The sequence below is a fragment of the Equus quagga genome, unplaced genomic scaffold (assembly GCF_021613505.1).
Source record: "Equus quagga isolate Etosha38 unplaced genomic scaffold, UCLA_HA_Equagga_1.0 73535_RagTag, whole genome shotgun sequence".
Classification (NCBI taxonomy): Eukaryota; Metazoa; Chordata; class Mammalia; order Perissodactyla; family Equidae; genus Equus; species Equus quagga.
In genome coordinates this window covers 1-16,685 of record NW_025802815.1, presented here as the reverse complement: position 1 = coordinate 16,685, position 16,685 = coordinate 1, and the positions used below count along the sequence as shown (strand labels likewise).

Sequence of the window (16,685 nt, the reverse complement as noted above, 5' to 3'; positions counted from 1 at the left end):
TCTGGCATGTTGGACAACTTGTTCTGGTGTGCCCGGCATGTGGTTCTAGATTGTCCATCACGTGGTTCAGGCTGGTCTAGAAGGTGGTTCAGGTGTGTCCAGCACCTGGTTCTGGACTGTGCTGGCCCTGTTTCTGGTGTACCCATCACATGGATCCAGCGTGTCCGGCACGTGGTTCTGGTGTATTCAGCAGGTGGCTTCAGCGTACCGGGCCCCTGGTTCCAGCATATTTGACAGTTGTTTCCATGGTGTCTGGCAGGTAGTTCCTGTGTGTCTCGCATGTGGTTCTGGTACATTCTTAAGGTGGTTCTGGTGTGTCCGGCTGTGCCTGTTTCTGGCATTTCCAGCAGGTGACTCCACCTGCTAGACATGCCGGAAGCCCCTGCTGCGCTCGTAGGAGCCAGGTACCAGAGACACTGTAACCACCTGCTGGACACGCCAGAAACACAGGCAAGATATAATTGAAGGACATGCCAGACATGCCAAACCACTTCCTGGAAACACCCAGACCACCTGCTGGACACCCCCAAAACATCTCCTGAAGAGGAATGTATCAGATGCCAGACAGGCAAAACCACATTTTGGACACATCAAAACCACGTTTCAGAAATGCCTGGAACATGGGACGGCCATGCCAGGACCAAGTGCCAGATGCAACTGGACCAGCTGACAGACATGCTTGAACAACCTGCCAGACACACCTGAACTACCCGCTGGACATACTGAAACAATCCACTGGAAAAACCTGAACTACCTGCCTGACATGCTGGAACCAACAGCTGGGCACCTCGGAACCACCACCCAGACAGTCTGGAACCATGCACTGGAGATGCCAGAATCAGGTCCTGGAGATGCTGGAATCATGTGCAGGAACCGGCAGAATCACCCATTGCACACAGTGGACCCACTTTCTGGAAATGCCAGAACCACCTGCTGGACACAATGGAACCACCTTCTTGACATGCTGGAACCACCCCTGGATATGCTGCCACCAACCACCGGACATGACTGAACCACCTGCCTGACATCCAGAAACACCTGCCTGACACACTGGAGCCACCTGTCGGACATGGAAGAACCAGGTGCCGGACACTGTAAAACCACATGCAGGATACATCAGAAGCAGATGCCAAACACATCACAACCACCTGCCGGGCATGCCGGAACCACCCACCAGACACGCCAGACAACAGGCAGGACAAGCTGAAATCACCTGCTGGATATGTCATAACCAGGTCCTGAATACACCAGAACCAACTTCAATGTCAAAATCAACTGATGGACATGCCAGAACCACCACCCAGACATGCTAAACCACCACCTGACATGACGAAATCAGGTCCCGGACACACCATAGCCACCTGCCAGACACGCTGGAATCACCTGCCAGACACGTGGGAATCAACTGCCAGACACCCCAGACGCACCAGCCAGGCACTTCAGAACCACCACACAGGCACGCCAGAAGCACCAGCCACACACGTCTGAACCAACTGCTGGACACCCTGGAGGCACCCACTGGAAATGCTGGAAACACCTTACCAATGTAACAGAACCACTTGCCAGACACACTGCAAACACCTACCAGACATGCTGGAAACACGTGTTGGATATGCCAGAACCAGTTGCCGGACACGGCGGAATCTGGTGCCCTAAGGCCAGAAAAACCTGCTGGACATGCCCAAAACACTTGCCAGACATGCAAGTACCACCTGCCAGACATGCCAGAATCACCTACCAGATGTGCTAGAAAAAGGTGTCGCACACACCGAAATGAGGTGCCAGACAAAACTGAACCACCTGCAGGACACCCTGGAGCCACCTACTGGATACACCAGAAAGAGGTGTTGCACATCCTGGAACCAGGTCCTGGACACGACTGAACCAAGTGATGGACAAGCCTGAACCACCTGATGAACTCGTCGTAACCACCTTTAGGATGAGCTGGAACCATCTGGTGGACATGCTGGAAGCCGAACACGCTACATCCAGGTGCAAGACACGCTGGAACCACCTGTGGGATATGCCAGAACCCCAGGCTAGACATTCTCAAAGGACACGCCGGCTATGCCGAACCACTTCCTGGATACACCTGGACCACCTGCCGGACAACCCCAAAGCACCTCCCGGAGAGGACTGAATCACATGCAGGACATGCCCAAACATCATTCGGACACGTTAGAACCACATTTCAGAAATGCCTGGGTCAGGGGACAGCCATGCCTGGACCATCTGGCAGAGGCACCTCGACCAGCTGACAGACATGCCTGACCCACCGGCCGTACACGCTGGAACCACCTGCTTGACTCGCCAGAACCACATGCTGGACACGATGGAACGACCTTCTGGACACACTGCAACGACCCCTAGATATGCTGCAACCCACCACCAGACACAACTGATCCACGTGCTGGACAGCACTGATCCACCCGTGAAACATGGCGGAAGCACGAGCCTGACATCCCGGAACCAACTGTCAGACATGCCGGAATCACCTCTCACATATGGCAAAATCAGGTACCGGATACCGTAACCACATTCTGGGCACACCGGAACCAGGTTATGGATTTTCTGTCAAGTGGTTCAGGCTGGTCTAGAAGGTGATTCAAGGGTGTCTGGCAGCTGTTTCAGGCGTGTCTGGCACCTGGATCTGGCCTGTGCTGGACCTGTTCCTGGCGTATCCATAACATGGTTCCTGCGTGTGTGGCACATGGTTCTGGCGTACTCAGCAGGTGGCTTCAGCGTACCGGGCACCTGGTTCCGTATCTGACAGTTGGTTCCATGGTGTCTGACAGGTGTTTCCTGTGTCTCTGGCATGTGGTTCCGGTATGTTCTGAAGGTGGTTCCAGCGTGTCTGGCAGGTGGCTACTGTGTGTCCAGGACCTGATTCAGTTGTGTGTGGTTGGTGCGCTCACAGTGTCCAGGTGTTGATTCTGGCATGTCTGGCATTCGGTTCCCGCATGTGCAGTGGGGGATTCCAGTCTGTCTGGTAGGTTGTTCCAGCCTTTTCCAGAAATTGGTTCTGGTGTATCCAGGAGCTGGTTCTAGTGTATCTGGCAGGTGATTTTGTTATGTCTGGCAGGTTTTTCCAGCATGTTAGGATGGTGGTTCTGGCTTGTCTGACAGGTTTTTGTGGCATGTCCGGCACCTGGTTCTGGCGTATTCGCCATTGGTTTCAGTGTATCTGGCACGTTGTCTCAGCATATCCAACAGGTGTTTGCGAAGTGTCTGGCAGGTGGTTCCTGTGTGTCTGGCATGTGGTTCTGGTACGTTTGGAAGATGGTTCTGATGTGTCCGTTAGGTGCTTCTGGCATGTGTGGGAGTTGGTTCTGGTGTGTCAGAGTCATGTTTCTGGTGTGTCCCGCAGGTGTTTCCAGGTGTGTCTGGTGGGTGCTTCTGGTGTGTCTGGCAGGTCGTTCTGGCATGTCTGTGTGGTGGTTAAAGAGTGTGCAGAGGCTGGTTCCAGCATGGCTGTCGGTTTTTTCCAGCGTCTAAGGTGCCTGGTTCTAGTGTATCCGGCAGGTGATTTTGGCATGTCTCGCAGGTGGTTCTGGTGAGTCAAGCAGGTGGTTCTGGTGTGTTCGGCAGGTGGTTCAGGTCTGTCCAGAAAGTGGTTCCATCATGTCTGGCACGTGTTTCTGGCATATCTGAGAGGTGGTTCTGGCATGCCCTGCATGTGATTCCCAAGTGTCCGTCAAGTGGTTCTGGCATATTTGGCAGGTAATTTCGGCGTGTGAGTCAGGTGGTTCTGGCCTCTCCTGCAGGTGCTTCCGGCGCGTTCTGGACCTGATTCTCACGACTGTGGTGAGTGGTTACAGAGTGTCCAGATGATGGTTCCAACATGTCCAACAGTTGGTTACAGCATGTCAGGCACATGGGTCACACTTGTGCGGCGGGTGGTTCAGGCGTGCACACAGATTGTTCCAGCGCACCCAGAAGGTGGTTTCGGCATGTCTGGCAGATGGTTGAGTCTTGTCCGGCAGGTGAATCAGTCGTGTGGGGCACCTGGTTCCGGCATGTACTGCGCCTGTTTCTGGTGTATCTGGCAGGTGGTTCCGTTATGTCTAGCACATGGTTCCAGGGTATCATGCAGGTGATTTTGACGTGTCCTGTGGGTTGTCCAGGCGTGTCTGACACCTGGTTCTGGTGTGTCTGGCAGGTACTTTCAGTGAATCAGGCACCTGGTTCCAGCATATCCAAGAGGTGGTCCTGGCATGTCTGGTAGATGATTCCGACGTTTGTGTCACAAGGTTCCGTCATATCCAGCAGGGGATTTTGAGGTGTCTGGCAGGTGGTTCCAGTGTGTCTGGCACCTGGTTCTGGCATGTCTTGCAGGTGGTCAGTCATGTCCATCACCAGGTTTCGGTGTGTGCGACACCTGTATCTGCTGTATCCGGCAGGTGGTTCTCACAAGACTTGTAGGTGGTTCAGACGTGTCCAGAAGGTGGTTCTGGCGTGTGGGGCACCTGGTTCCGGTGTGCCTGGCATGTGGTTCAGGATTCTCCATCTAGTGGTTCAGGCTGGTCTAACAGGTGGTTCAGGTGTGTCCGGCAGCTGTTTCAGGTGTTTCTGGAACCTGGTTCCGGCCTGTGCTGGACCTGTTTCTGGTGTATCCATCATATGGATCTGGTATGTCCAGCACAGCTTTTGGGCGTGTTCAGCAGGTGGCTTCAGCATACTGGGTGCCTGGTTCCATTGTATCTGACCATTGGTTCCGTGGTGTCTGGCAGGTAGTTCCTGTGTGTCTGGCATATGGTTCCAGTATGTTCTGAAGGTGGTTCTGGCATGTCCGGCTGGTGGCTACCGTGTGTCCGGACCCTGATTCCTTCGTGTGCGGTTGGTGCGTTCAGTGTGTCCAGGTGTTGGTTCCAGCGTGTTTGACAGTTGGTTCCCGCATGGCTGGCAGGGGATTCCAGGCTGCCTGGCAGGTTGTTCTGGCCTTTTCTGGAAATTAGTTCTGGCGTATCCAGGACCTGGTTCCAGTTTATCTGGCAGGTGATTTTGGCATGTCCGGCAGGTTGTGCTGGCGTGTTAGGCTGGTGGTTCTGGCTTGTCTGGCAGGTGTTTGTGGCATGGCCAGCACCTGGTTCTGGTGTATTCGGGAGGTGGTTTCAGTGTATCTGGCACGTGGTCTCGGCATATCCAACAGGTGGTTGCAAAGTGTCTGGCAGGTGGTTCCTGTGTGTCTGGCATGTGGTTCTGGTATGTTCGGAAGATGGTTCCAGCATGTCCTTTGGGTGCTTCTGGCATGTCTGCAAGGTTGTTCTGGCTTGTCAGTGTCATGGTTCCAGTGTGTCCGGTGGGTAGTTCCAGGTGGTTCTGGCGTGTCTGGTGGGTGCTTCTGGTGTGTATGGTGAGTCATTCAGGCATGTCTGTATCGTGGTTTCAGAGTGTGCGGCAGGTGCTTCTGGCATGTCTGTTGGCTTTTTCCAGCTTCTAAGGGGCCTGGTTCCAGTGTATCCAGCAGGTGATTTTGGCTTGTCCAGAAGGTGGTTCTGGCGAGTGAAGCAGATGGTTCAGGCGTGTCCAGCAGGTGGTTCATGTCCGTCAGTGATGTGGTTCCGGCGTTTCCAGCACATGGTTCTGGCACTCTGAGAGATGGTTCTTTCATGCCTGTCATGTGATTCTGGAGTGTCCATCAAGTGGTTCTTGTGTATCCGGCAGGTGATTTTGGCGTTTGAGTCAGGTGGTTCTCGTGTGTCCTGCAGGTGCTCTGGCACATTTTGGACCTGATTCTCACATCTGCGGTGGGTGGTTCCACCGTTTCCAGATGATGCTTCTGAAGTGTCCAGCAGTTCGTTCCAGCATTTAAGGCAGGTGGGTCACACAAGACCCGCCCAAATCATTCGGCTGAGGCATGAATGATTGTCCTTCCACATGCTTAGGAGGAGAGAGACAATAGGATTTTAACCAACCACTCTTTGGAAGTTAAGAAAAAACTCGCTTTCCACAGTGCTCTTACAGCATACCAGCAACCTCTCATGCCGCCCTTGTGCATGGGTGGAGAGAGTGTTCAGAAAGCAGCTATGGAAGAAAGGCCAAGTTTGCTCAGCAGAGTCCTACATTGCCCTAAAACTGCAAGGCACAAAACACTGCCTCCAACCCTCAAGGGGAGATGAGCAATAATCCATCTTGCTTCCAGCTCTTTAGGAAGCTGAGAAAGAACTCACTTTCCACACTGTTCTTATAGTGTACCTTGAACATCTCATACAAAGGCACCTGAAATGCTGTTTATTTGGAGCCCTTAACTCATTGCTTTAGAACTTCTGCTTTTGGGGCATTTCCATCTTGCCAACCCGGCTCAGACAAAATGCCTACATCTTCTCCTTAAGCAAAGAGGCTGAGGCCCGAATGATTGTGCTTCCACATGCTTAGGAGGAGAGAGACAATAGGCTTTTAACCAACCGCCCTTGTGCACTGGAGGAGAGAGTGTCAGAAAGCACCTATGGAAGAAAAACCCCTTTGCTCTCAGCCGTGCCCTACATTGCTCTAGAGGTGGAAGGCACAAAGCACTGCCTCCATCCCTCAAGGGGAGACAAGACACGAACCATCTTGCTTCCAGCTCTTTAGGAAGCTGAGAAAGAAGTCACTTTCCACAGTGCTCTTACAGCATACTGGGAACCTCTCATACACAGGCAGTTGAACGCCATTTCCTCCCAGCCCTTAACTCGCTACTTTAGAACTTCTGCTTCTGCCACATTTCCCTCTTGCCAACCAGGCTCAGGGATAATGGCTACATCTTCCCCTTAAGCAATGGGGCCAAGGCCCATATGATTGTGATTCCACAAGCTTAGGAGGATAGAGACAAGAGGCTTTTAACCAACCACCCTTGTGCACTCGTGGAGAGAGTGTCAGAAAGACCCTATGTCAGAAAGGCCCATTTGCTCTCAACCATGCCCTATATTGCTCGAGAGGTGGACGGCACAAAGCACTGCCTCCATCCCTCAAGGGGAGACAAGCCACAAACTGTCTTGCTTCCAGCTCTTTAGGAAGCTGAGAAAGAACTCACCTGCTGGATATGCTCGAACCAGGCACCTTAGATGCTGGAAAAACCCGACAGGCATGCCAAAAGCACCCGCTGAACACTCTGGAACCACCACACAGACATCCCATAATGACCCACCAGACTCACCGTAAGCACCCACCGGACACACTGGAAACATGAGTCTGACACGCCAGAACCAACTTCCAGACATGCTGGAAGCACCTAACGGACAGGCCAGAACCATCTTCCGAACCTACCAGAACCACATGCCAGACACACAGGAACCACCTGCCACACACTTCGGAACCACCTGTTGGATATCCCAGAACCAAGTACCAGATACACTGAAACCACCTCCCAAATATGCCAGAACCAGGTGCCGGACATGCCACAAACACCTTCCACACAAGCTGGAACCACCATCCTAACACGCCAGAACAACCTGCCGGACACACCAAAATCACCTGCCGGATACACCAGAACCAGGTCCTGGATACGCCAGTACCAATTTCTGGAAAAGGCTGGAAAATCTGCCAGACACACCAGAATCACCCACCGGACATGCGGGAACTAATTGCAAGACATGCCGGAAACAAAGCCAGGACATCAACCGGACAGGATGGAATCAGGTCCCAGACACACTGTTGCAACCTGCTGGACATGCCAGAACCACCTTTCGAATGTACCAGAACCATATGCCAGACACCATGGAACCAACTGTCAGATACACCGGAACCGGGCTCCAGTTTCCTGCATTTATCAGTTCTAATAGGTGTGTAGAAGTATCTCATTGAGGTTTTATATGAAATTCCCGAATGACCTGTGGCGGTGGTCATCTGTCCTCAGGCTCGTTTGCCATCTGTATGTCTTCTTTGGTGAGGGATATATTCAGGTCTTTTGCCCATTTTTCAATAAGGTTATTTTTTTGTTATGGTTGACTTTTAAGAATTCTTTACATATATCTTGGACATAGTTTCTTTATCATATATCTGTTTTGCGAATATCGTCTGCCAGTCTGTAATTTGTCTTTTGACTCATCGATTTTGCCTTCCACAAAGCAGGAGTTTTTAATTTAATAAAGTCTAACTTGGGGCCGGCCCGCTGGCACAGTGGTGAAGTTCACGCACTCCACTTCGGCAGCCTGGGGTTCACAGGTTCAGATCCTGGGTGTAGACCTACACACAGCTTGTCAAGCCATGCCGTGACAGCATCCCACAGGCCAAATAGAGGAAAATCGGCGCAGATGTTAGCTCAGGGTCAACCTTCCTTACCAAAATAATAAATAAAGTCTAACATCAGTTTTTTTTCATAGATTATATTTTCAGTTTGTATCTTAATAACATAATTCCAGATTCGAGTCCACTTAGAGTTTGTTGCATAATCTTTTTAGAAGTTGCATTGTTTTGCATTACATTTAGGTCTCTGTTCCATTTACTAAAAGTTTGTGAAAGTGTAAATTCTATATCTAGGTTCATTTTTGTAAGAGCTTTAATGAGGTGCAATTGATAGAGAAAGAACCTGACATATCTAATATGTACTATCTGATGACTTCCCCCACATACCAACTGACATATATGTATAAATTTCTCCTTTAGCCTATGACAGGGTGGATCACATTGATTTAATTTTGGAATGCTGATACAACCTTGCATACCTGAAAAAATTTCCTCTTTGTCCTGGTGTATGATTGTTTTACATTGTTGGCTTCAGTTTTCTAATATTTCGTAGAAAACGGTAACTGCTCATTTCTGAGACTTGTTGTTCTCAAGTTTTCCCTACTTTTAAACTCTAGTTTTGCTTTTAGGGTACTGCTGGCCTCATAAGATGAGTTGGAAAGTGTTGTCTCTGGTGATATTTTCTGGAACAGATTGTTGGGAGCACTAGGTTTCTGGAGGGAGACCTGGCTGAGGCCCTAAAAGCTGCATCCCACAGCCTTCCCCTTGGATAGACAACAAGCAGGAAATGGTATTCGGAATCAGGGACCAGAAGCCCAGGGGGATCCAGTCTAGGTCAGAGGTGAACAGGGAGCCCCTAGTGGGCCCAAGAAGGCAGAGTCCTGCCTGCCCATGGTCCATGTCCACAGGACCTTCCTCTGGCCTCGTCCTCTCTATGTGCACGTTTTGAGCTTTTGACGGTATTTTCCCCACTTAGAGCTGAAGCCATTGCGGAGACTGAATCAGAAAACAAGGTCCTAATCTGTGTGCAAGAGAAACCGGGAAAATGTTCCCTCTTCCGGCAGAGTGTCGAAAGGCAGCCACTGTCCTGGGCAGGACGTGTGCTAGGGACAGGCACGTGCTAGTTTGACAGACACGCCCAGCTTAGTGGTTGTGGCTCTGGCTGAGAAAACGCCTCCAACCGCTTAGTCCCAAGAGGTCGGAGGGGCCATCTCTGCTCCTGGACAGGGTGAACCACACTGCAATGATCCTGTCCTCGGCGGGAGGGGGACTTGGGCATGTCCTTCAGTAGCCAGGGAGAGGACTGGCACTTCTCCCTTCTCCACATAAACTGAGCTGCTCACTCTGGGAGATTTCTAAATTCGAGGAGGAATGTGAGTTTCTGGATCTGGTTTCCATGAGTGCTGCGAGCGAAAGACTCACACCTCCACTCCCAGGATTAGAAAGAAGCAACAATTTAATATAATACTCAAACGGAGCATTTACCATTGACAACAAAATATGGCCCCGCCAAATAGGGAAATAGGTGCTGGGCAAAAGGGGGGAGGGAGAAGAGGGGTTGGTGCCTTCGCTCGTGGCCAACAGGGGACCCCAAGAAATGGATCACAAAGTTCTCCTCATCAGAATCAGGGTAGGTGGCCCTGTGCACCCTGAGTGTCAATGCTGTGTCCCCGCTGTAGCTCAGCTGGTCTCAGGAGGGTCATCGACCACCCCCACTGGGCCCTTGGTTGGGGGTCTGGTGTCTGGAGAAAGAGAGGCATTTCCTGAGTGGCCTGCCCTGGAACCACAGTGCACACCCCATCCCGGCCCCCACTGCTCTCTGTGCTCCAGCCCTGTGCTCAGTGCTCAGTCAGCCAACAGCACCCCATCTGTCCCTGACACAGGGGCTGATATTTAGCATCACCCATTTCACAGAGGAGGAAACCAATCCCAGGAACGTGAGTGCAACCGCCCAGGACAGGACTGCTCAGCAGTGGAGCTGGAACCCAGGGCCAGCTGTCTGCCTCCCCAGGCCCACACTCAGCCTGAATGTTTCCTGAGCCCGTGGATTCAGCCACTGCCGGTCTTGACACTCACTCTGCCCTGAGCGGTTCTTCTTGTGTTTGAAGAAGAGTCGAATCTTTCTGACCCAGTGGTATCTGGGCTCCAGCTGGCAGGACAGGCTGTAGCTACAGGACAGAGCAGAGCTGGGAGCTCTCAGGAGCCACACATCACATGTGCATCCTGGAGCCTGCCAGCAGCTGGAGTCAAAGGGCCCCCGGGGTCGCCATGCAACCAGATCTGAGGCTGACCATGGAGCCATGGCCATGGGTTCTGGAGCTGGTCAGCAGAGAGAGTCTGCCCTGCCCTCCCCAAACTCCTGACCAGACTCACCTCTCCTCCTTGCTCAGGGGCTCCACGGCCTGGAACCAGGCCCCAAAGTGCTCGTCGGGCTGCACGGTGTATAGATTTGCAGCCTCCTGGAGCAGCTCGATCTCCTCCATCAGTTTGAATTGCTAGGACAGAGCAAGCACAGGATGCCTACAGGGCCTGAGTGGGGGACCCTGCAGGGCTCGTGGAGGGGGTGAGGAAGGGGCAAGGGGCCAGTCTGGGGCCTTTGCCCACTTGGGAACCCTCCCTCCCTGTGATTCCAGTCAGGGCTTGACTGCTCTCACACTTGGCTCAAAATAGCTCCTCCTCCAGGAAGAAGTCTTTGATGCCAGCCCTTCCCCCACCCACCAATGCCATAGGATCCCTAGCTCTGTATATCGAACTGTGCAAATAAATGTTCCACCCTGGGGATTGGGCCAGAGGGGGTCCTGCCCACTGCGGGGGGGTCTCTGATTTCCAACCCCCACCCTCCCCACCGGGAGGCCGCAGCCGCTTACTTCATTCCATTTCCGACAGTTGAGCACATTGCCCTGGAAAGCAGACAGCCGCAGTCCATCAGAAACAGCCCCCTTGGCCAGCACTAGCCCCCATCCACACCTCTTGCAATGCTGCTCTACTGCCAGTGGGCAGGCCCATCCAGAGCCCAGACTTGGACCTGGGCCAGTCTCTGGGCTCCAGAGCAGGGGGCACAGAGCAACTGAGGCAAGAGACCTTGTAACCCAAACCTCTCTGATGACACGTGGGGAGACTCAGGCCTCAGGCAGGAAGGGACAGCTCAGCCACTGATGTGCTTCCTGACTGGGAGGGGCCCGACTTCTCTTCCCTCACTGGCAGGGCCAGAGGGAGAGGCTGAGTCCAGCTCAGACACCACCTCCTGCGGCCACACAGTCAGGCAGCTCTGAGCCTCAGCAGCCCAGGGAACCTGGACGGTGGCTTATGCAGAGCCTGCATCACCCACTGGGGAGATGGGCCTGACACCCCAACTCCCACACGAGGCTGGAGGCCCTGCTGAGAGGACCTTTGCCAAATGCAGAGAGCTCAGGGCTCAGGACAGGACTCTCTCCTCCCCACCCTCAGGAGCCTGAGCCCCTGGACCCACCTCCGGGCTCATTCACCTCCACATAATCCTCCATCGTACCGTCCAGCAGCTCCAGGGAACGGAAGAACGTCACCAGGGAGGGGACGACACCCTGTGTCGCCATCAGGATGGGCATGGTGATGAGCTCCCGCTCTCAGGTGCCCCCATGAACCTTCCCCTGAAACCCTTCAGCCCAGCCTCCTGCCCACCACACGCCCCCACACAGAGCAGCCTAGGATCCTCGGGACACCCCAACACACACAATTCCCTCCCCCGCTCCCCTCCAGGAACACCAAACTCCATCAGTCAAGTCCCAGGGATGGCTGTTGGCGCCTCCTAGGGGCAGTGGCCCCTGCCCTTCCCCACCCCAAATCTGCCCTGCTGCCAGCCCTTCCAGGCCTCCTCCTGCTCACTGCCACTGCAGGCCCGTCATGCTTGGCAGCCACAGCAGATTCGCCTGAGGAGGAAGGCCCCTCTCCCGAGGGAGGCCTCCAGCTGGGAGGAGGCACCACCTCTCCTCTGACTCCTACGCCCCTCCCCCACAGTCACCCTCACCTGCTGCCACTGCCTCTCCTGGGCTCCCTGGCGTGCCCTCTCTGCAGTCTTTAACACGGAGGTCGCCTCCTGTTGGGGCCGAAGACAGGGTCAGTGTGCCCATACTCCCCTCCACATGTCCCCCCAAGGCCCCTGATCTCAGACCCTGGCCATCGGCTCCAGTCCCCTGCTGCCTCTGCTGCTCCCACCTCCAGGGTGCTCTGATTCTAGACCAGTCCCAGCTCCAGGACTCAGTCCTGTGTGACCTTGGGCCTGCCCAGGCCTCCCTGGCCCTCTTTCCTCAGCTGAAAAGTGTGAGGAGAATGTCACCTGCTTCCAGGAGTCTCCTGAGGACTCAGAGTCATCTGCGTGTCATCACTGCTCTCCCCTCACCTCTCGAGGAGGAACCGGCACAAATCTCCTCCCGTTCCTGTCCTCCCTTGGATGGTAGCACCCCCCTGGGAGGCCTGCACCGCTGATCATTTCCCTCCACTTCCCAGAGGAGGAGACGGAGGCCCCCAGAGGGGCAGTGACTGGCTCAAGGACCCACTGGGAGAGGCTGCTCCCTGTGCCAGCTACAGGCCCTGTCCCCGCTACCTTCACCCCACCCCTGGCTCCAAATCTGACCAAGGCCCCGACCTCTGGACTCCAGGGGTGCATCCAGACCCCAGCTGAACAGACAGGGAGGGGGAGGGCAGGGTGTCTTGGGGGACCTGGCCGAGTGGCCCCGGCCTGCCCCACCCTCACAGGGCTCTCTGACCCCCAGCCTGGGCCAAGCCTTGCCATAGCCTCACCTCCTAGGATCCCCTCAGGATGTTCCCCTCCCCTCTCCTTCTGGCCTCCTTCCAGATCTCCAGCCTCCAGGTTACCTGCACTAGCAGCTCCCTGCTCATGCGTTTCTCTCTCCTGACCCACTTCTTCCAGGTTCGAGAACTCTCCCTGTGGGGTGGGGAAAGAAAGAAAGAAAGAAAGAAAGCAAAACTGTGGGATGCTTGAAGGCAAGTCCCATTTGTTTGAGAACCCAGCAGATCCAAACTGCCTGGGGCCTGGATGAGGGATTTCTCTGGGGTGCTCTGAGCTCTAAGGTCCCCATGGGACTGTGGAGGGGCCTCTCCTCTTGTCCCTTGGGGCCTCCATTCCCAGATGTCCCAAACAGATCTCCTTGGAACAGTGTTGGTTTCAGCTGCATAGAGGCTTCTGTTGCTGCAAAGGAAACACCTGACAATCTCCACCTGGGCTCAAGCCAGGATCTGGTCTGGAAGGAAATGAATCCCTGGGATGGAACTGCTGGCCTAAGGGCACTGAGAGAGTCAGAGACCCAGCACCCAGGTCAGTCCCTGTGCCCGGTGTTCGCTGTCTCCCAGGTGGTCTCAGCTGACGTTGGGGGACATGCCGGCCCAAATGAGGTTGCCTGGGCCACCTCACCCTCATGGTGCTTGGCTGGAGAGCAGACTACCCACTACCCACCTGGAAACTTGTCCCCAGGTGTCTTGGAGACAGGCAATGGCAGGGCTCTGCAGGGCAGAAAGGATTGTGTGGAGGGAACAGAAGTTCCCGAGGCCTCGGCACTCCTGGGGAAGCAAAGAGATGGAGCCGTGAGGTGGAGCTGAAGCTCTGCTGCCTCTGGTTTCTGTCCCCTCACGGACTTCTCCTGTCCTGGGGGACACACATGCCCAGGGAAGCCAGGGAGGGCACACCTGCCACACGATGAATAACACTGCTCACAAGGAATTGAGCTTGTCCCCACTGGGACCTCAAGTCAAGGTCAACGTGGCCCTGGCATGAGGGTCAAGGGACAGTCCAGGGACTAAGACCCCAGACTTCAATCCTGAGAGCTGAGAAACAAGAGGCAATTCCCATGCATCCAGACAGGGCGTGCCAATGCTTACCTCAGCCACCCTGATCCACAGCTCAACCACCCTGGCCCTGTCCTGTGCTGTCATGCTCGCGTCCCCAAGGCAGGTGACGAGGATGCAATTGGCCACGGTGTTGTCGTGCATCACAGTGTCACGGACGGTGGGTGCCAGGGACTCGCGTTCCCTGTTGTCGCACTCAGACCAGTTGGAGCCGAGGCAGTGGGCGGGCACCAACGTCTTGAACAGCTCCTGCAGAAGATGCGGAGTGTCACCCGGTCCTGCCACACCCCAGCTCAGCGTCCACAGTCCCCCATAGGCCCAGGCAGGGTGAGATCAGAACTGGAGCTCAGGAAGCAGAGCATCTGGCCTGAGGCTTATGGGAGTCCCTGGGTTTTGTCTGTGTCCACTGAATGCACCCAGTCCAGGATGACCCCGGACTCAGGACTGTGGGGAAGGGAGGGGACATTTGCTCCCAGCCCTGTCTCACTTCCTCCAAGCTCCAGAAGGCAGCCCACACATGCCCACCAGAAGGGCCATCATCCACCCATCCCAGTGCCCCTCGAGTCCCACTCCCCATTCCCATGCACATTCCCCCCGAGGCAGGGACAACCCCCAGCTTTGTTTGACTGTCTCCACTGGACTCAATACACATCACCTTCCTGATAAGTGCCGAGGCTGTCCGGGACACCTGCGCAGATGGGGGATCCACCCAAGGACCTGGCAGCACTTCAGTGAGTGCCCATCCCCGACCAAAGGGCCAGACTCTGCCCACCTTCCACTCTCTCCCACCTCAATCATCGGCACAGCCACCCTATACAGCAGGTGCTGAGTGTCCGTCTCTACTGTCCCCTGTTCGTTAGGGGACAGCGAAGGCTTGGGGAGAATGAAATCTGCCCAGGTCACAGTGTTGATAAGGGAGGGAGCAGGGATTTGGACCCAGATCATTGGAATCCCGAGCAGGGAATGGCAGGTGTGGGGTGGCTCATGGCACCAGGAAGGCAGGGGCCACCCGCCCGGCGAGCTCCTCTGCTCACTGCAGCCATCCTCGTCATCTGCTCTGCCACCAGCTGGGGAGGGAAGTCCAAGATGTTCGGCTTCTCCTCCCGCAGCTGGTCCTCGGTGGTCATGGCCCAGGGGCAGCTGGGCTCTGGGGCTGCCTTTACTGGTGGCCCTTGCTCTGGTCCTGGAGTGGCCGACTCAGGGGCTGCTGGCTCCAGCTCTACCACACGTGGTGAGACTGGAGGTGCAGCTGGCTCCAGCCCGGGGGCTGGCACTGGCTCTGGCTCTGGAAGTGGCAGGAGCTTTGGAGCTGGCTCTGGAGCAGGATAAAGAGAAAGTTTCACGCACACACCTGACAGTTTCTGTGCCTTTCCAAAGATAGAAAGGACTCCACTGCCTCTAAGGGAACGCTAGCCCGTGAACCTCAACACAGACAGTCTCCCCAGACTCCAGTCCCCTCACCTTTCCATTCGGCTTCAATGGCCTTGAGATGCTCCAGGTGGCCTGGCAGAAGGTAGGCATGGCCCTCCACGTGGGAGCCACCAAAGCTGACGTGCAGAGTGGCCAGCTGCAGGGTCCAACAGGGAAACCGCAGGGGCTCCCTGCAATCCTGCCCTTGGCCCACCCAGGTTCCCAGCAGGAAATAGATAGCACTGCGGGGAGGCTGATGGGCCAGAGAGTCAGTGGCCTGGCCTTTCCTTAAACACCGGCCTCCCAAGGCACTCTTGTTAGCATCTGCGCCCCTGTGCCAGACCCTCCCCCTCCAGAGGAGGGCCCCATCCCAGCCCTGAGCCCTGGCTGGCTGACCTGGCTGTGGCAGGCCTGCTCATCCAGCAGGCTGAACACAGAGTCTGTGAGAGTCTCTTGTTCCCACCGACACTCTCCTCCCCAAGGGTCTGGACACAGCCCACTCAAGCCCTCCATGTATGTGGGCCACTGGAATGAAGACTCCAGCAGATTTGGGAGCAGCTTGCTCACACACCTCCTACTATGGACCTGGCGGTGGTGCTCACAAGGTGTGGATGTGGAGAAAGGGAGGCAGGAGGAGCTGGGACTCTGCTGGGAGTGGGTCTCTAGGGGACAACGCAGCCCAGCCTCCCTTCCAATTCTCAAGGGGCCTGGGACCCATGCACAGCTCTCTTTGAGTCCAGTCCTGCTGGAGTGGAAGCCACCAGAACTGAGCCCTCCCATGGGAATCACAAGATGGGTGAGATGCAGGGTTCTCCCAGGCCTGACGCGGCCACAGCCTCCATCCTCGCCCCGCACCCTCTTTGCTAGAGACAGGAGGCCCTTCTTCTCGACCCAAAGACCACTCACTTTGGGAGGTGGTCCTGTCCTCCAGCGTCCCGCACGCAATGGGCCAAGCTGCCTCCATGTGTCCCAAAGAGGATGAGGGCATCACCCGGGATGGAGGGTAGATGGGACCTGTGAATGATGTCAAGTGTGACTGTCTGAGTCTCAAAATAGAGGGGAGGACCAGGGAGGCTGTCTGCTTCATTCACTGAGTGACCCTTAGTGTGTCCAGAAGTCCTGCTCAGAGTAGGTCCTTCATAGACATTGTTGAATGACCTCCAACCAGAACCATCCCAGGTGTCTGAGTGGGCCTGTGACCCCTCTGTGACCCTAGAGATCCCTAAGTGTCTACACCAAGGACAAGCACCAGGACCAGCTGGATGGCATCTCAAACT

At 55.1% G+C, this 16,685-nt stretch overlaps 1 protein-coding gene across 1 annotated transcript; it reads right to left on the bottom strand.

The window, feature by feature from the left end:
• Positions 1 to 9,821: 9,821 nt before the first annotated feature.
• LOC124234411 (ral guanine nucleotide dissociation stimulator-like) lies at positions 9,822 to 14,164 on the bottom strand. The gene is made up of 9 exons (XM_046651763.1): positions 14,032 to 14,164; positions 13,610 to 13,713; positions 13,012 to 13,081; positions 12,164 to 12,232; positions 11,646 to 11,720; positions 11,028 to 11,060; positions 10,534 to 10,655; positions 10,237 to 10,328; positions 9,822 to 9,902 (listed from the first exon to the last, which is right to left on the bottom strand). The coding sequence occupies exons 1-9, from the start codon at positions 14,140 to 14,142 to the stop codon at positions 9,841 to 9,843; spliced, it is 738 nt and encodes a 245-aa protein (XP_046507719.1). The 5' UTR covers positions 14,143 to 14,164; the 3' UTR covers positions 9,822 to 9,840.
• Between the last annotated feature and the right edge of the window lie 2,521 nt (positions 14,165 to 16,685).

Bases quoted from the DNA above. Each gene is read 5' to 3' on its own strand.
- LOC124234411 (XM_046651763.1), bottom strand. From the start codon at position 14,142: ATGCACGACAACACCGTGGCCAATTGCATCCTCGTCACCTGCCTTGGG. The intron at 11,061-11,645 runs GTGAATGAGCCC...TCTGCTTTCCAG, and splicing joins CGATGGAGGATTATGTGGAG to GGCAATGTGCTCAACTGTCG. The intron at 10,656-11,027 runs GTAAGCGGCTGC...GCTCTGTCCTAG, and splicing joins ACTGTCGGAAATGGAATGAA to CAATTCAAACTGATGGAGGA.